General features: G+C 38.9%; 1 protein-coding gene across 14 annotated transcripts in view; it reads right to left on the bottom strand.

Moving 5' to 3' along the window:
* MYBPC1 (myosin binding protein C1) overlaps positions 1–20,287 on the bottom strand; it is a 76,682-nt gene that overhangs the window by 22,918 nt on the left and 33,477 nt on the right. For 11 of the 14 annotated variants that reach the window (XR_010987800.1, XR_010987801.1, XM_068142232.1 and 8 more), the window contains 14 exons: positions 19,766–19,864; positions 18,079–18,227; positions 17,605–17,722; positions 16,367–16,418; positions 14,557–14,613; positions 10,944–11,110; positions 9,908–10,040; positions 8,116–8,240; positions 6,832–6,937; positions 6,361–6,527; positions 4,788–4,950; positions 3,542–3,648; positions 1,857–1,990; positions 400–556 (listed from right to left, as the gene is read on the bottom strand). Coding sequence is in view for 12 of the 14 variants with exons in the window: in XM_068142232.1 (XP_067998333.1) it covers positions 400–556; positions 1,857–1,990; positions 3,542–3,648; positions 4,788–4,950; positions 6,361–6,527; positions 6,832–6,937; positions 8,116–8,240; positions 9,908–10,040; positions 10,944–11,110; positions 14,557–14,613; positions 16,367–16,418; positions 17,605–17,722; positions 18,079–18,227; positions 19,766–19,864 (1,734 nt within the window). In the remaining 2 variants the exon portion in view is untranslated. The remainder of the gene's footprint in view (positions 1–399; positions 557–1,856; positions 1,991–3,541; positions 3,649–4,787; positions 4,951–6,360; positions 6,528–6,831; positions 6,938–8,115; positions 8,241–9,907; positions 10,041–10,943; positions 11,111–14,556; positions 14,614–16,366; positions 16,419–17,604; positions 17,723–18,078; positions 18,228–19,765; positions 19,865–20,287) is intronic. The other 3 variants (XM_068142236.1, XM_068142243.1, XM_068142242.1) reach the window with 1 other exon arrangement.

Here is a 20,287-nt window from a genome sequence, read left to right as displayed (position 1 = left end):
CCAAGCTCTTCACTTGTGGTAAAACAGTCTACAGCTGCATGGAGAATGGAGACTGTTAAGGGCAGCCTGAGATGACTGCACAAGTTTGGCCCCTGCAGTGTGAAGTGGCAGTAGGCTGAGAATTAACTCCTGTTTAAATCCCACTCTAAGCTCTTGTGTACTTCAGTATCCTTGCACCTCAATCCCACATCTGAAAATGGGGACAAAATCAAAAGTTTTCTGAGAATTAACAGCAGTTTGGTAGCAAGGGAGGAGAACATCTACAGAAGAGAACCTTCAGACAGAGGAAGAAGAATTTGTCTCTTGTCAGAGTGCAGAAATGTAGGGCTCTTCAAAGAGCACTTATTGAAAAGGGCTGTGATAACACATGGCTCATGTGCACTGTTCCACATGACTTACCAACCACTTTAATGTTGATTAGAGCTGTGTCCTCTCCAGCCTCATTCTTTAATGTTATTCTGAAAGGACCTGAATCATCCCTCTCGGCTGCATCAATGACCAGGCAGCTGCTGTCTGAGTATGTTTCTGACCGTATTCTTCCACTGTCTGTGATCCCCTGGGAAACAAAGTAAGCAGAGGGAAAGTAATATTTTCTGGATTTAGAATCAAAATGCTGTAAAATCCAAATACAAATGCAGTAAAGGGCACTTCAGCAAAAATATTAAAGAAACCATTGCAAAAATCACACTGAAGCTCAGAATTACAGTTACCCTAATGATCACAAAAATGACAAAGTAACCGAGGGACAAATCAGTTACTTTAAAATATGGTAACTGTTTGGTACTCAGTTCAACCATTGCATCTCGAAGTAAGAGGCACTAGGTTTACTTGTGCCATGAGTTAGAAAATGCTTTTTTCAACATTGTCATTAATATTTTGCCCAGGGAGGTGGTGGAGTCACCATCACTGGAGGTGTTTAGGAAGAGACTGGATGGGGCGCTTGGTGCCATGGTTTAGTTGATTAGATAGTGTTGGATCATAGGTTGGACTGGATGATCTCATAGGTCTTTTCCAACCTGGTTAATTCTATTCTATTCTATTCTATTCTATTCTATTCTATTCTATTCTATTCTATTCTATTCTATTCTATTCTATTCTATTCTATTCTATTCTATTCCTATTCTATTCTATAAATTTCAAATGCTGGCACATATTTTGAAGTAAGACCTCTCCTAGAATAATTCCCTATTTGGTGAAGTGCACAAGGGCCAATACTACAGTTAATACTGGAAAAATAGTAGCCAGAGATTTGAGCAGATAGGTTTGACAAACCAGTAATAATAACATGTTCCAACTTCCTCATAGTGCAATGAAGATTTAAATGTGAAAAGTGGCTTTTTTGGGTATTGTACAGCTAAGGACTGTTCTAGCAAAGTTTTGCATTAGGACACCAGATGCAAGAAGCCAATTGCCCAGCCTGTGCTTTTATTGAACGTTTGACACTTCATCAGAATTTATCATTCATTTTCCAAAAGCAGACCACATAATGGCTTCCTGTCAAAACCTGGCAGTCATTCTGAGCACTATATGCAGAAGAAGTAGCCACTTGGTAGATTTTCGCTAGCTCTCTTCTGCATTTTGTGTGTCACTCTCTTTTACAGTTTATTTATAGGAAAACTATATATTTTTTTGCTTTGTTAATTCCAGTCTTTCCTCAAAAAGACTCAGAAGATACTAAGTAATATTTATCCATTTTACCATTTGTTTTTCAGGTAGGAGAGGTATTTTTTGGATAAAGTGCATTGCCTCTTTATTTTCTGCCATCAAAATCAATGCCCTCACAAGGCTAAAAGCTATTTTTTTTAAAGCAAAAGGCATCTCATTAAGCTACAGAAACATATACAATGACAATCTACCTTATCCCCTCTACTCCACACAACTTTTGGAGTTGGCTCGCCAGTGATGGGGATCTCCAGTCGTAGTTTGCTTCCTGCCACAACTGTCACAGTGTTATTTTCCCCGAGACCATCCAGGTGGAGTTTAGGAGGATCTGAAAAAGGAGAGATTGTCCAGGTTTGCCTTGTGGCTGCCACTCTGAGAGATCAGTGACTTGGTGCAGGTCTGCAGCATACAGAAACACGCTCTATGTTTTGTATTTTGCAGGTATTTTTTTGTCAAATGATTTTTTGTTTGGAAGAAAATTTCTTTTTAAGAAAACAGTTGCCCAATGACAAACAAATCATGGAGCCAGATAAATTTTACAACAGTAAGACCATTAAAAAAAAAAATCTTCTTATGATAAAATTACATATAATCAGGTAACTTCTGAGAGAGATTTCCTCTAAGTGACTCGTAAGAATTTCCATTGCAGGCTTTTTACACACCTTTTACCACACTTCAGGCATCACTGCTCTTATGGTTTAAAGGTTTTCTTAGCCTAAATCCTTTTTTTCTGAAAGTGAATGATCACTTTCATTTTACCACATGTGGAGAACAAATGAGGAATATCCTCTTACTACTTTTCTTTTAATGTATTGGAAGTTATATTGGTTGGCAAACCCTTATAATGCTGAAAGGTGGTTGTAGCCAGGAAGGGGTTGGTCTCTTCTCCCAGGCAACCAGCACCAGAACAAGGGGACACAGTCTCAAGCTGCGCCAGGGGAGGTTTAGACTCGAGGTGAGGAGGAAGTTCTTCACCGAGCGAGTCATTCGTCATTGGAACGGGTTGCCCAGGGAGGTGGTTGAGTCATCGACCCTGGAGGCGTTCAAGGGGAGATTGGACGTGGCACTTGGTGCCATGGTCTAGTCATGGGGTCTGTGTTGATAGGTTGGACTCGATGATCCTCGAGGTCCTTTCTAACCTAAGCGATACTGTGATACTGTGATACTGTGATACCTTTCACTCTTCATTCTCCCTAAACCTTGTCAATACTTTTTCTACTACAGACATCCCACTTCTTTCAGCTTCAATTAAAGAACATATTTTCTAAAACTTGGGTTGTTTATTTTGCTCTCCTTTTGACTTTGAAGTTGCTGGTTGCAGTTAAAAGCTGGTGAGGTATTGTGGGAACAGTCAATGCTTTGGTTTGTTTTTGTTTGAAAGACTGTGATTATTAAAAAGCATTCCATTTTACAGAGTGAATAAAAAAGAGCCAGAAGCATTTGCTCTCTAGGTATAATTTAATGCATTTAGGGAATAGGTAAATATGCACCTATTCTATGAATCTTTTACCAAACTAAATCACATTTTGCAATGTCAGCAAGCTGGTTCTTCAAAGATGACAACACTGTATATCTGGAAAGAGGATAGCAACAGGTGTTTCACAGAAACTCTTAACAGTGTTTTATATTTAGGAATTTGACATCAAGAAGCCTTCCCTGGGAGCTCCCACTGGCTTTTAAATTACAAGCAACTCCTAAGCACAAAGTGCACTATGACCAGCTCACTTGTGCTGTGCCAAAGCATCAGGTTTATTTTCACTGTCAAATGCCTGCTCTGAGGAAACAAACTAATTGTAATTAAAGTTATTTCACACTGCTTTGAATGTCCAAAGGTCAGGGAAAGAGGTGTTATATGGAAGTCATAGTGCCATATACTTACCCACAATATGTACTTTGCATGGAATATTAATCTCATATTCATCTGGCACAAACATGTATTCACCCTCATCATCAACAGCAGAGCTTGCTATAACAAATCTGTGGATTCTGTAAAATATTGAAAAATAAATCTGTGTAATTTATTTTTTTGAAGGCTGCTTGAAGCTGAAAGGAAAAACCTGAAAAGCTTAGATCTCTGCAAGTGTGTAAAATAACTGATTAAAAATCCTTTTCTGTCTGAACTGAAAGTGCCATTTTACCTGATTACATACTGTGTAATTTGTACAAAGTATTATCAAGACAACCACCAACTTATGTAAACAATTCTAATATTTTTGGTTTGAACAGAGAAGTAGAAAAATACAGGAGTGTAAACCCTTTGACCCAGGAGTTCTCTGCTGCTGCCATTAGATTACAATTTAGTTGTTCAAGAAGAGATCTTTAGTTGATTTGTTGTGGGAATATTCTAAGTTGGTTTCTATAACCTGCTGTGACTAAGCTAGGACTCACCTCTGTGCCCTTCCTGCTTCCCTTTCCCTCACCTCATGCTATGGGACTGCATGGTCTGTAGGGATCTCCTTCACTTTATGTCAGTTCAAGGGACAGCTGGCACTTGTTCCTTACTGTAACTTAGAGAGCATTATGGAGTAAATGGAAATATTTCAAAGCCTATTTAGAAGCAAGGGCATCACAAGGGCAGCTCTCAGCTGTATGTTGTAGTTCTGCTAAGCTGAACTGAAAGGGATGTCATTAAAGGATGTTTTTGTGGTACTTTTTAAACTGACAAACCTTCAGTGAAAATGGGCAGATTATTAAGTACAAAGGAGCCTGATATGGCCACATAATTCACATGGGCAGAGATACATGGTCTGAGTTGATACACACCAAGCAGAAGCTTTCAGATAAACAGACATTTAAAAGTTATATATTTCTATGAATGCCTAACAATTACTTTACTACTTAACATCCCATGCTAACAGCAACAGCAATGTCAAGAAAAATTAATATATCATGAACTTAGATGGATCGAGGACTTGATTGTGGTCCTCCACAGCTGAAAGACATAAAATGAAAGGAGACAAAGAGACATGAATTTTGATGATTAAAAAAAATGTTTGAGGGACATAGATTAGGCTTGATTACCTGCAGATTTCTCTGCAGGTGACTTGCAGAGAAATAACCTGCATTTTGGCACATCTCTACAGTGTAATTCCTTCAAAAGGCAAGTTAATACACAATAGACTTACCTTCCTTTGTGATAAATCTTTACACGGTCACTAGCTTCAACCTGTTGCCCATTTTTGTACCACTTCCCTGTCACATTCTCAGATATCTCACACTTCAGATGGATTTCCTGTCCAAGCCTCACAGTCTGGTCTTCTAGTGCAAGTGATATCTTCAGTGGTCTCACTTATGAAAACAGAAGCAGAGATAGTTCATGGTTCTGTGATGAAACTGTTACCAGCCTTCATAATAGTCTTCAGATCACAAAAATACCACCAATAATAAAGTTTTTGAATCAAAATACCAGTAATATACACATGTAAGGTACATGATTTAACCTCTTTTCATGTAGTCTGATGATTTAGAAAGGGTGACCTAAAACGTCCATGGCTTGACTGGGGAAATTCCATGGATATTGCTGGTAGAAGATCTAAGCTCAGGAGCTGTCATTTGAATGTGCTGGAGGTAAACTCTTTAGCCAGTAAGAAATTTTCAAGAGGTGAAAGACCTGTGACCTTAGACCTGTGCACTACAAGGAATTGCAGCCCACTTTTCCTGTAATCTAACTTCCTTCATAGCTCTCCCAGCTGGTTTGAGATGATTTGGAGACTTGCCAAACTATTTCTTTACAAGTGAGGACTCTAAGTTCTCAACCTGTTTCATCTGCCTGATGGCAAATGCTGACTGGCCACTAAGCTTAACTTCCTATACTACTTGATCTCATGTTTGCTAAACTGCCTTAACTCACCCTGTGAACACCCACAGATATCACTAGCTTTTGTAAAACCTGAGTCTGAGTCCCAGTTCAATTCCACTTTCTGCCAGGTAAGATGCCCTTGACCAGACTACAGGCTGAACACACAGTACCAGCTGTATGCAGTAAATATGCCTGGCTATAATCTGACACAGGAAACAAAGAATGATGGGAACTACAGTGTTCTACTGTGACCCAGTTGGAAAATCCTCAGAACTTTCATGAAAAGAAGGGTCCAGCTCAATAGCTATGCAGGATAATCTCAAAGGTATTAATAGAACAGCCTTAGTTGGTTGTGCTTAGGGTGCCAATTCACACAAAATAGTGACAAGCAGCGTGAGTATTACCAAACTGTGTACGCTTATGCATGGTATGATAGCTTGAGAGAATGGGAACATACATTTTGCTAAAAACCACAGGTGTTTTAAAGAGATATTGCACCAACATACTGAGGGAGCTACATAGTCACATGTTGGTGCTTATAAGTCCAGGTCAAGTGACCATGATGGCTGTTGGCAGTATTTCTAGTTACACAACCACTTTTTTTTTTATTCCAACATGCTATTCTTTCTGTCTCTGCCTAAAAATCCTTGTTTTGTCTTTCCTGTGAAAGGATTAAAAATACCCAAGTACTTCCCTTGAAATTTCACTTTGTTGACTTTGAATGGGTAACTTCGTTTTCCGTTGCCTGCTACTGCAATAAGGTTCAAAAGGGAAGTCACTGTTGGTATGGAAATTAAACATCCCTTTGAGGCCCCAGAAAAAGGCAAGCAAATTATTTGTTTCTGCAAGCTAAGTAAACTGTGATATATGAATTCAAGAGCAAGATGGATGATACTTACAACCAACTGAAAGCTTAGCTTCTGACTGGCCTCCAGTTGTCATTACTGAGTAAACTGCGTTGTCATTTTTTGCAGCTTCCTCAATGACCAAAGTGTGTTTTTTACCCTCAACCTTGATTCGATACCGAGATTTAGGATCATTGGGAAGTTCTACACCATTCCTGAACCTGATAGAAAATAAAGAATATTTATTTTCCCAATAGAAGTCCTGCACAAATAAAGACTGCTATAGACTGAAACTTCCAGAGAAGACTTTAGAAAACTTGAGGCACAAGAAAAGGTTAACCAAACTCGTGCATGAATGTGTAAGGATATTTTTGTTGTTGCTACCTTTTTACATAGCATTTCCTCAAGCTTTTCTTAATTTCAGGTTTACTGGTACAGAAAAAGCTGTCCACATTTTTGCACACAATTAAAATATTCTAGACTTTATTCTCAAGGAGAACAGTGTCTGCTCAAAGTGTGGCTTACCATTTCACATTTGCATCATCTTCAGACACTTCACAGCTCAGCTCTACTCGTTCACCAATATAGGTACTGGTATCCTCCAGGCCTTTGGTCACCAAAATTGGAGGGTCTTTGGAAAAAGAAAATTACAGATGTATAATCTGAGAAAGAAAACTAAGTGAAAGTGGTTTTCAAAATCATGCTATAGAGGATTATATTATTTTAAAGTTCTACTATCAGTCTCAGTGCAGTTTTCCTGTCTTAAATCAGGAAAGCAATTGCTCACTAAATGTGAAATACAAAAACCCAACACATTTTCTGATTAATACTTTTCTTGCCCCCTCCCAGTTCCCTTTCATAAAGTTGCATTATCATTAGGTCCTATAGCCCATTAAACACAATAAGATGACCTGATGACATAACACAGTCCCTTTATAGAGTTAACCCATTCCTGCAGTCAAAATTCAAGTTTATTTAATAGGAAGAGACTGTTGTACAACAGTTATTTTATGATAATTATAGGGCCAGTGGGCTTCATTACTTTCAACAGCTTTATGAAATACTTGATGATTTTTTTCTCTCCCTGTGAGTTTTTGGTTCCTGGGGACTTTTATTGTACATGTAGAATGCCAGGCTGGATGTGAGGAGGAGGTTCTTCACCATGAGAGTGGTGAAACCCTGAAATGGGTTGTCCAGGGAGGTGGTCGAGGCCCCGTCCCTGGGGGTGTTTAAGAGCAGGCTGGATGAGGCTCTGTCCAGCCTGATCTAGTGTGGGGTGTCCCTGCCCATGGCAGGGGGGTTGGAACTAGATGATCCTTGTGGTCCCTTCCAACCCTGAATGAAACTATGAAACTATGAATATTACCAGTAAGATTATCAATAATGTAGGAGTGAAAAGGGTCAGGTAATTGTGACTTATGCATATCTTTTGATTAAGTCTTCCCTTAAATCTGTGCAGATGGAATGAAAATGGCTGGAAAGCTTGATCTGAGGGTACTTGACACAAAAGTATCAGTCATCAGGTACCTAAATGTGATAAAGCCAACACTATGACAAATGAGTCTTTAAGACTATGAAGGAGACCACAGCCCCAGTAGATCCTAATGCACAGTATGACATAACCATATCCTCATTTCAGTGCTTTCACTAATTACTAAGCACAGGATAAGGAAAAAACAAATATGGTCAGGGATCACAAAAATGTGGAGTGATACAAATCCACACTGAACAAGGTGCTCCCTGCTAGATTCTGTTGCAGCTAAAGACCAATTTACCACAAGAGAAACAGGAGCAAGCAGATGTGGTTACCTCTCACAAACAGTTCTGTGGAGCATTTCTCATCCCCAGCTGTTACGTAATAGCGAGCATCGTCTGACATTTGACAGTTATTGATGAATAAAATTCTCTGGTTACCTTTGTGCTCAAAAATGTATCTGTTTGAACAAGGATGCAGCAAAGATATATTAGAAAAAACAATGGACCCCCTTTTGCTTTATGTAGAAAGTGCTTTAAGGCTAATTAGAGTCCTGGGAAGCAGTTTTCAGGAATCAACAGAGCTGTCATAGACATTTTAGCAAAAGGAGCTATGGTGTAGAGTGCCAACAACCATCTTCTGGCTTTTTCCAAAACCTCAAACATAGGTGATATTAAAAAGTAAAAAATGAGCAGGCTCTGAAGGATGGCAGATGAAATAGAGTCTGAAACTCTAGATGAGTAAAGATGAAAATAACCAGTAACAGGACACCTTCCTCATTCCAACACTCTTAACATTTTTGTGAAGTATAATAATAGCCAAAGTTAAGAAGTTCATATTATTGGTAGGCCAGATGGCACAAGAGATCAGTAATGGGATATGGGGTTTTGGTAATGAGATATGGAGCCTTTCACCTTTATGTCACCAGTTTAGATCTGCTCCAGGTTTGTAATGACCAAAGCTCATTAGCATCTGACAGCTGCTTCAGCAGCCTGGAAGAAATGCACTGGTACATTCAATACAGGTCCTTCTACCAGAGAAGTATCTATTAAGCTCCCTGTGAAACAGTTCTGAACTGCTCGTGGCAGATACAGGGGCTAAAGATTTGCCCTCTTTATTATATTTTATTATATATATATTATCTATATTATTATATATATTATATATAATTATATATTATATATATTATATATTATATATTATATATTATATATATATATATTTTTCTCAACTATGAGTAGTCATTGAAATACTTTGTTGACTTTCGCAGCCTTTTCCCTTTCTCTGTATAAGAGGGCTTTTTTCCCCCTTTTTTCCTTTCTATTTTCTCATAGGGCCAGAGGACAAAGTTGCTATGATTTTGTGCTCCCGAGAAACTTTTAGGACTGTTACGTTGCTGTGCATTGCTCTCTGCACATTGTCATTCCTAGCTGTGCCTGACTTTGGAATGAGATTTTCTACACCAGGCTGTAAGGGATGGTTGTACCTGCACTAAGGACCAGCCTCAATTTTCAGCCATTGATCTACCTGTACTGAAGTGTCTGCACCTGAAAAGTCACTTCCTTTAGATAAAGCCAGAGAGTAAACCAATAGGCAGGCAATACAGGTGATGAAGTACACTAGGGTACACTGCAGGTTTCTGACTTCATTGTGAGTGCTAACTGGGTAGTGGACGGTGAGACAAACCTCACTCCTCTTTCTTCAGGTGGTGCATGATCCAAGTGGGTAAGTATGTGATGTTCAATGTCTGTCCTCTTAGCACCCAATTACTGTAGAAGGAGTCTGATCTCCTTCAGATATAGAACTGAGGGCAAGTGATTTGTTTACTCATAGTGCTTCCTGATTTTTAAAAAATTACTGACTAGGAACTTGCTCTGTGTTTTACTAAGGATGTTTGATTAATTTCACTTGAGGCAAAGGAGCCAATCTGTATTAACATGTAGCATACAGTGGACTTTTCTGAATTGTGAGCATACCCATACTCATCAGTTGCATACTTTTCATGAACAATGAAATTCAGAAATACAATTGGTGCTGCCTGAGACAAGAAAGAGATTTATACAGCACACTTGTCAGACAAGTACATGTGTACCCATTTGATTGCTTACATACAATAAAAATACTTACTTTGCACTTGGTCGTATTTCTTGGCCATTTTTATACCACTTGAGCTCCACTGTTGGATCTGCTAGCTCCACCATGAACCTTACTTTACCTCCTTTGTCCACCTGGTATGCGGGATCAAGACCCTTGGCAAAAGCTGTTGTGGAAGCCAGGTGTTATTATAAAAGAAGATCAGAAAGCGAGAATGTGAATGCTGAAATGACATTGCATAAACCCTGTCAAAGGTTTCAGAATGCATGCACACAATGCTATGTGTCTCCCTTTATTCTTAGACTAGTCTGCAGGAATCAGCTTGTTTTCCAGAAACATTTGAGTAAGTGCAAGGCTTTTCAGATCTGATTATCCTGATCAGGTACAAGCTACTATCTCTTCATGATTCTGCAGTGTGACTACATTCTGAATTAGACTGAGTACACACAGCTTTGATAGCTGTGTGTGTATATGTATTATGCAACATACATATTTATTTTATATAAACATATGTGTATACACCTATGCATAAAAACAGCTATATATATTTATGCCTGCATTACGCTACTCATACTACTTAGTAGGGTAGATGGGAAAAGACATGTCTTCACTAAATGTCCTCACTCAATGCAGGATGGACGGCTTTTAGTGCAGCTGGGATTTCACAGAATCGTTTCAGCTGGAAAAGACCTTTAAGAGCATTGAGTCCATCCATTACCTACCTCTACCAAGTCTGGTTCTAAACCATGTCCCTTAGCACCATACCTGTGGATCTTTTAAACACCTTCGGGGATGGTGATCCAGTCACCTCCCTGGAGAGCCTAATCCGGTGTCCAGTAACCCTTTCAGTGAAGAAGTTTCTTCTAATGTCTGATCTAAATCTCCTCTGGTGTAACTTGAGGCCACTTCCTCTCATCCTATCACTTGTCATTACAGGCAGTTGTAGAAAGCAATAAGGTTTCCCCTCTGCCTCCTAACTCCTTGCCATCATGGAGGTTGAATTGAAGCAAGTTTGGAATTTTAAGGATGTTTGACTACTGAACATGAGAATGTTCTGCCTTATCCATACCTGCACTCTTCTTCACTTCCCTGCGCATGCGCTTCAGGCGCTTTAACATGCCTCTCAGGTCAGTGATACCATACTGAAAAGCAATCTTCTCATATTCACTGGGATTCGCGTTCTTCAGGAGCTCCCACACATCTACCTCAGGTTCTTCCTCTTGCTGTTTTACCTCCCTGACAGTAGCAAAATAAAATTGTGGGTGAATAGTTAGCAAGACTTCATCACACCATAAGGAAAGGTGAAGCTGAATCTATGGTGAGGCTAGAAAGGTTTTGAAGGCCACACGCCATTGTAGATTAAGGATTAACTGTTATACCATAGAGTAGAACGCCCAAGAAGGTGGGAAGTCCCCAGAGGGAGGCATCAGATATCACAATATGTTATTCCATTCCCTTTCTTATATTATCCCTATATAATAAGCAGACCTTCTGGTCTGCTCATGGAGGCCTCTTGGCTCTGGGCATTTTGGCTCTTAGTTGGTGTTTTTTTGCTTTCGGCTGCATGGGAGGGAGGCTTGGCTGGTGAGAATCTGCTTCTGCTGTGTAGCGGGGACTACCTCCTGAGCCCAATCCAGGAAGCTAGGACATTGCTGATTCTGATCATACATATCCTAATACCCTTTGTACTTTGTTTACTTTTGTAAGTATTATTTCTATTTATTTTCCAATTCTGTGCAAGTATTTTTATTTACTCCTTTCGAGTAAATTCTATATTCCATCCTGAGCTGGAGGCTCAACCAGGGACATCATCATGTTGGTTTTTTCATTTCACTCACTACAAGTGAAATAGCCCAGAATGACCTTACTTCACACCTTAATTTACTCTTCTTCAAAGCAGAATTTGGATATAAATTTTTATGTGCCTTTTTCTGACGTAGTCGGTTGTGAGAATTTTTATATTGCTTTAGCATTAAAACAAACAAGAAAAGAAAAAGAGAAAAAAAGTTTGAAAATGCATCACTATAATAGCACATGGGCTAATCCCCCTTAAATCCATTTTATCTGTTGTAACCTGAGTGGAGCCAGTTACAATTTCTGGTGGCACCACTGAGATCTGTGTCTAATCCTTATATTTTGTAATTACACAAAATTGCCTTCAAACCCTGAGTCCCTCTGACTGTGTGACCAGTGAAAAGAGAGTGAAATACAATCACTGTCGCATTATAGTTATACCAGTGCTTCTCAGAGCTACTTAAAGCTGGCATATGGATAGGAATTGGAGATTTCCACACCGGCTTGGACTTGCTTGATGGATCTGTTGGCTTCCAAGTTTGTCTCAGTCTTAAGAGCAGAAAGTGTTTTCAGGGGTCTGTGTGAATAGCATCACCTTTATACAGACATGTCAGTACCATATTAGAAGAGAATAGAATATTTACTATCTGCAACTCCAGGCTAGGGCAACCAATAAAAAGAAAGTGTGGTGTGTTTTTTTTTTCCCCACAATGGCAGCCATTAAATGAGAGGACAATGGAGGCATCTGAAACAAAATGATAATTTTTGAGATTGACAGCTCAGTTCAAAACAGTGATCTGCTAGAACAATCTGGAATTGGAGAAGAAATCTAGACATTTTCCCAGTAAATTCAGATTAGGATCATACTAGTCAGACTACCTCAGGTATGTAATTTTATGTTTCTTTCCTTTTATCTGTGCTCATGCTTTTTTCTCACTGGTGTTTCAGTGAGATTCCTCCTGAATGGCAGCAACTCAAAATCAGCTTGCAAACATATGTAAAAGCTGACACACTCCATGGGTGGCATTCTCCTCTCCCAGGGCTGGCCACTTGCCGTGCATGCAATCCCTGTCCATACAAAGAAGAGGGACACTCCATGGGTATCGAGATAATGTACCCCTTTAAATGAGGCAGTAGCTGAAAATGAGGATGACTATCCTGATTTTCAACCAGCTTGAAATAATTCATTTCAGATTCTTTTTCTCTCTTGTGTAACTGGAGAACAAATTTTGACACTTGGAGCGAGCAAGCAAACTTTGTTCTGAGACCACAGCAGTTTCTGCTGTGAGTAGTGAGCAAACAATGCTTGGTATTTCTCAAGGAAACGGGTATCTTCACAAAATCACCTTCAGGTCTTTTCCACCAAAGTGTGCATTTCATTGAAAGATGTACTTTAAAAAAAGGACCTAAATGCTTGAGTGTTTTGGAGATCTTGTGCCTTTTGAAATGTCATGCCATTACTGATCCATTGCATTCATGAAGCAGAACCAGTCTCAGAGTGGCTTACTGTGATAAGGACTGGTTTGTCTTCCTGCAAGATCAGTATGAGATTAGCAAATAGGCAGTATACAGATTCTATGCATTTAGGATTTGTAAAAAACAAAACCTGTTTCAAGAATTATGCACCACAGGTGAAAACTTCAAGCTCTTTCCTTGGTAACCATACTAAAGTTTGCTTTGCCCATTAATCACACAGTAAGTATACTCTGTTTATATGGCTATACAATATTTATCATACAAAACACATGAGATACTTGCTAGTGAAGTGATAATGGCTCTTAAATCACATTTCTTTTTTCCACAAACCCACCAAGACCTCTTACATGCCACTCTCATGTTGTTCGTTAAACACTGCACAGGCAGGTGTGAGAACTGTTGTATTAAGTTGTATTAGTATCATAAAAAGTCAAACTGAAGATCCTAATTAGGGATGAGAAGATAAAAAAAATCAAAGTCCTGGTGGATATGAATTGGTTCAGCCATTACTGTGTGCTTTAGTTCTTTGAATACTGTCCTTAGCATCATAACCCATGAGCCCATTGGGAGCTTTCTGTATAATTAATACTGCATATTGGCAGTTCCTCTTTCAGAGTAAGTGGTAGATAAGATAAAGGCTCTAGTTCCACTTATCTGTGGTCAGTTGCCATTTATTTCCATGGCATATAGAATTTGTGTGATAATTTTTTTTAAATGACAAATTAACCATCTTGTCTTAACCTGTTAAAAGGCTAAACTGAGCTTAAGATCTGAATTAGCAAGAGTTTTAACTATGAAGACATTGGATGGCCAAGCCAAACAAGAGAAACATGCCCAAACTTTTCTCTATCACAGCATTTAAATTGAATAAAACACTATTTGCTGTGGAATTTGCTGTGGAAATTGAATAAAACACTATTGCTGTGGAATAAAAAGCTACAAAGAAATAATACCTCTGTCTATGGTATGAAAGCATATTATATGATTTTTTCATATCAGGATGCTTATGAAATGAAATTAATATGTACTTAAATTTAACCCTTTCAGTCTTTTACTTTTGCACCAGGCTCAATTTTCTAAACTGCTCATCCCTGTGTAGGAAGTAGTTCCCCTCTACCCTTCATGCAAACACCAAACAAATGGCAAGTAAACTAAATGTTAGTTGTCTCTTTATGTTGTGGCTCGCTTTTGCCCGCAATGCGTTCAAATCTGAGGTTTCTTTTCTGCACCCTTAAAGGTACAATTAACTGAACATCCACATAGGGCACTGTGAGAAGAATAGTTAGAAACATGAAAAGAAAAAAGAGGAAGGTCAGCAAATTCTTAAGAAGCTATTAATGCTACACCTGACTCTGTGTGCGAACCTAACGGTTTGCAATCCACACCTGCTCACTTCATCACTTGGTTCTCACCTACGTTTCAGGAGACCACTAAAGTCAAGTTCTCCTGCATCCTCTTGTCCTTCACCGCTGTTATTAATAGAAAGAGATCAAATCTTTGTTTAATACAAGAAGACTTAGACAACACACATTGCAAACGCTCTACCGCATCTTATATACTCAACACTGTCCAGACACACAAATGGTGGCACATAATCAACACAAACTTGTATTCTTTTTCACACAAATTATGTTTCCTTAGGCAGTTGTGAAAAATAACACAAAGGTTTGTATTGCTTGTTGTTACACTTTGATGACAAATTTTTGCAACTGCATACATAAATTTGCCAAGGTTTGTGTTAGATTTCACTAACACAAAATAAATGTGAGCACAACCAGCTTTGTTTTTAATTTTCATAGTGCATGGGCATAAAAACAAAGGGCTTGTGCTGATCTTTTGACATGAATGTAAAACAAAGATTTGCATTGTTGGGTGGTGCTTCTAACTGCATAGCTGTATCAAATTCAGCTGCAAAGCATGACACATAAGATTCAACCTTTCTGTAAATGAAGGAAGAAAACAGTTTTTGAAAAAAGAAGAAACAGTACATGGTATATTTTTACATCTAGAATCACAGTCCTGTGAAGGTGCATTTCTTTCTATAATGTCATCTTGAGAAGTAAGTTCTTATTGTAAAGTGCTTACAGACAAAAGAATTGTCCTTAGTATCTCTAAAAGGGGCAAAATCCTGCATATGTTAAATCAACTGATGATGATTTTTCTTCTCAGATTTTGCATATGAGATATTACTTTAAAAAAAACCCAGAAAATAATCAGATGTCCTCATCTGCTTGAGTAGAATAGCTATTGCAGTATTTCAAAAGTGTGCTCAAGAAAGTAGTGCACCTTGAATGTAACATAGACTCATAGCATCACAGAATTGTTAGGGTTGGAAGGAACCTCAAGGATCATCTGGTTCCAACCCCCGTGCCATAGGCAGGGACACCTGACACTAGATCAGATTGCTCAGAGCCACATCCAGCCTGGCCTTAAAAATCCCCAGGGATGGGGCTTCCACATCTTTTATATTTACTCTTTAAAGCAAATCCTTCTAAGTAAAAGCAGTGATTTCTAAATCACAACTTTGTTTGCATATGTAAATCAACAAACTGCATTAATTTTCTGTTTGTAAAACATTTTCATTCTGATTATTTCTGTTCTTGTAAGACAATTTTCTCTATACCATACAAAAGTGATATCTATTCTGATTTGAATTGCTATGTCATCACAAAGGTTGTAAAACTTAAGACATGGTGTTTTATTTTATCTCCTCTGCAAGATATTATTTGTAGTTTTTCCATAATGATGGTCTTAAGACTCACTTTCTTACTGTAAGATAACATAAAACCAGCTTCTGTTTTCTTGGAATCAGCGTGAATTTCCTCTCTGATTTAATTAGTACAGGATGGAGACCAGAAAAATTTCATGGTGTAGCTGACAATTTTCAGGAAACATGCAGTAGAGTATTCTAGTGAATAAAATAGATTTTTCAAAACCTCTAAAGAAACACACATTTAATCATCTTAAATATTCCATCTTCCTGGAAATCAATAACACTTTAATGTCACGGCAGAGTATTTAACATCATATTTACTGTCTTTGTGTTTTTTACTACTTCAATCTACCCACTACCAACTACCCTAAACCCCACTTCTTTAATTTTTTTAAAATCATTTTTTAACGTGCTTGATACAATTTTTTTTGCCCAAACTGATGTGAGTTCTGTGCATGCTACCAGCATCCGTTACTGAGAAGCTTCATAGGATCACTGTTTCCAGTTACCTTCTTTTGAAAGCAGATCTGATGTCAATGGATGGAGCAGCTTGGGAAGATTCTACGAAATGACAGTAATACAGGAATTAAGAACATCATTTCAAATTAATGCAATTTGGGAAATCAGTGTAATTCATCATATGAGATTTGATCAGTTTCCTGCTAAGTGACCAGTTTCTACTGCTTCTTTGGCATTGACTTGCCTTAATTGCAAAGCTAGTCAGTGTTAACCTTAATTTCTCTAAACTACTTTCTACAGTTCTGCATAGCAACTCTGTCTTGGTGATGTTTATCTCTGATTGTCTTTCTGCCCATACACAGGCTCTGGCCTTTTTGTCCTCCGATTCCCTATGCTTTCTCTCCTGCTTGCATCTTGTGCTTTGTATGCTCAGCATCAGAGGAAAGAGACAGCTACAGTCTTGTGTTGATTCTTGGTGCAGGTATGAATCCCCCTTGTGCGAATTGCTCATCTGTGACACTTTGAAATAAATGTAATGGTTCTGATCCATGGGTAGTGAATGGATGGTCCTCTTAACTGTGATCACGCTCTTCTGACCCATGAATGACCAGTCTGGTCTAGGCTGTTTGGTAGGCATTGTTTATGAGGGTGAACAACTATTTTGTCCACTGACTGCTGGCCCTGGCATTTCAGAAGACATCTTTCTCAGTCTGATCATGCAAGTATGTCTATGTTGTTGTGCTGGCAGAAGTGCTCTCGAAGGAAAAGATAATCCTGTGAGTTAATGTTTGCCAGAGTAAGGTCTTTTACAGCACAGAAGCAAATGAAGGCATGACTTTCCAATACTCTCCACATTGTGCTGTTCTTTATTTTGATGAAGAGTGGAAGAAATAGCTTTCTGTAGAGTGATCATACCATGCCAGACCAGGGTTCAAGACCACTCGATATCCTCTGCTCAGATGTTGCCAGATGAAGCCTCACTCTCTGAATAGCCCTAAACCTAGATCCCAGTCTCATGTATCAGCATTTGATTTGAATACTAGTTTTATCTGCCAGCTTATTTTTGGATGAATGTCTCACATGCTATCTATCCCAATGGTCATTTAAAAAATAAATTGCAGACACTTAAGAAGATTCTCTGAGCTCAATGCTAAAAATGTTCACTTTAAGCATTACTTCATTTAACATTTCTGAACAAAAATGGCATTTCAGGTTAAAAAGAAAAAGAAGGGAGAAAAAAAGAAAAGAAATCTTCATAAGGCTTTACAGACACAAGTGGAAAACTTACCAGTGACTTCAAGGTCAAAAGAGCAACTATCAAACTTGTCCTTATAAGAAACTTCACAGCGATAGTTCCCTGCATAGTTTAACTTGGCTTGAATGATATGCATCTCAAATGTGTGAATCTAAAAATCAAACAACATTTTTCATTCATGTGAAGAATACATTTGCACATAAGAGAATTTAAAAGATATGTCTTTCATACCTAAACCAGGAGAAAGGAACAACTTGAATAAAGGGCTCTGGAAAGAATTTGGAACCCAGGAATGGCAATGGAATAGTTTTATTTCCTCACCACTGTTTGTTGCACACTGGCAGAGCAGGAAAGTCTGCTTCTGCACAAGGTCAGAGACCACTGAAATCTGCATGGGGAAGCCAGGGTTAGAATCCACTGCTCCTGAATTTCTACCTATTTTCTTAATCTAATCTTTAAACTCTCTTTGGAGCTTTGTCCCTGTAAGAAGGAAAACCAAAGACCCACCTTAGTGTGACGCTCAAAGGACTCTTTCAGCTGCAGGTGCTTCCCTGCTTTACTGGCCAAATCCATCCATTTTCCTTTAAACCACTTCACATTTGGCTTTCGGAGAAGATCTTTGGCTTCTACTTTGGCTATAAAGGTAATATTCCCACCTTTTAAAAAGAAAAAAATAATAATGTAGTCATTGAGGAACATGCAGTTGCTCAGTCACATCTGTACAAGTTTCTTTTACTACTGCTCCTTCCACTCTCCATGTACTAGCTCTGCCACAACACTAAGAATCAGATGGGAGTCACATAGGCTATGAAAGTACTGTAGTGTAAGAGAGAGAAACTATTTGGGGTTTGGAAGTGCTCTGCCCATGTCAGTGTGGATCTTAAGGCACTGAGAAGCCCAACAAATTAGTAGAGAAAAAACTCCGTGTTGTCATGGGTGAATTGATCCCAATATTTGATTTTGTGTGCTTAAAAAAAGCACAAATGTCCCTAGGCTATGAGGCAATTATAACATGAATAAACTCCACTATGGCAAAGAAAACATGGAGCTCTTAATGTGTTTCTACCATTAATTCCATATACTCTGGAATAGTAAAAGTTATCTCTGTTTCAGAACAACACTGCCCACTGACAAATAAACCCTCAAATGTTCTTTTTCTACTCAGAAACTGAGAAAAAAAATAGGCATGCAAAATTACAACATATCTCACAACATCTTTATGTATCCAAGTATACAATAGACATCACGTAGTCTCTACTGAACTTATCATCATTGCTGCTACCCTGCTTAGGGTGCAGACAGCATACCATAATAGTATGGTTCAGGAATGCATTTTGCAGGTGAACCTCCTAACCACCGTTTTTTACTGTGCTCTGGTTCACAACACAGTTTGTCTCCTCAGTGCTTTTACTGGATCCTCTGGAGTGAAATTGAAACCAAAGTTGTGCTCTAAGAGTTTGGCACCTGAGTTCCAATTGCTAATAGGTATAGAATAAAATTAGAATAAACTCATTAGAATTAGAATAAACCAAACCAGGTTGGAAGAGACCTTCAAGATCATCGTGTCCAACCCATCAACCAATCCAACCCACCCAAACAGCTAACCCATGGCACCAAGCACCCCGTCAAGTCTCCTTCTGAACACCTTCAATGACGGCGACTCCACCACCTCCCCGGGCAACCCATTCCATAGCGCTATATAGGCTACTGGACTAAGCCACTGCTAGTCCAGAGCAAATCCCCCAGAATGGTTACAGTGGAGGTCACTTTACCAGACTTCCTACAGGGCTGATTCTTTTAGTCTGCTAATTTACATACAGCAGTAGGGTTAAAATGTTGATCCAGCAATCTCTAAGCTGCAGGCCTTTTGGTAGATCTTCCTGACATACCAATAACAGTACAGGCAACAGCATCACAGTAACTGCCTCTTTGCTCCAGAAACTGTATCTTATGCATTGTGCTCAGTAAACTATTAGATATTGAGCTTGTCTTGAAGTAAACCATTAGGTCTTGCTTCTCTTCATATATTCTCTTCTTTTTGCCTTCAGAGAGTGGAATTCATAACCAGCTGAAAATCAGTGGAAGCAGAGCTGAAGGCAGAAGCTGAATGTCACAGGAACTTTGCATTCCTTCCTGCCTCTGCCTCATTCTGTCTTTCTGGGAGTGGCTTTTGATTTTGTTTTGAAGTACTTACCAACACTAACTGTACCAGTCTGAGGTTTTTCAACAAAGAGAGTGGATCTTTGGGCATCATCACGTTTTTCTGCATCTTCTCCTTCTCCAATGGACCATACTGAGATGGAGAGAGAGAGAGAATGTCACATCAGTCATCTGAGTGTCTTTTATTCCCTCCAAAATACACTTACCTGAACTTACTAAACTCTCTAACCCTACTACCTCTCCTCAGATGTCCTGTAAGATATGTATATTTTTGTTCACACTGACATCCGTTGCTTTGCTGTCACATTGTGTACAGTTCCTGCAACAATGCTACCTCTGTGGTGACAGAAAATGCAGCTATCAGGGAGGAAGAAAAGGGAACTTGATCAGCCAAGATGGGTACTGAGCAACTCGAATGGCACCAGCATTCAACCATGAGTGCTTTACAGAGGAAATGCACAAAGATCAGCTCTTTGTTTTTCAGAAGAGATGGAGGTTCTGAAAACACAAACAGCTAAACAGACAAGGAAACACATATGATGCATAGTTTCAGTGG

This window comes from Melanerpes formicivorus, unplaced genomic scaffold, assembly GCF_026170545.1.
Source record: "Melanerpes formicivorus ecotype bairdi unplaced genomic scaffold, bMelFor1.0.p_v2 SCAF_8, whole genome shotgun sequence".
NCBI lineage: Eukaryota > Metazoa > Chordata > Aves > Piciformes > Picidae > Melanerpes > Melanerpes formicivorus.
The sequence above is the reverse complement of the archived record's forward strand: the minus strand, read 5'-3'. Positions and strand labels throughout refer to the sequence as shown.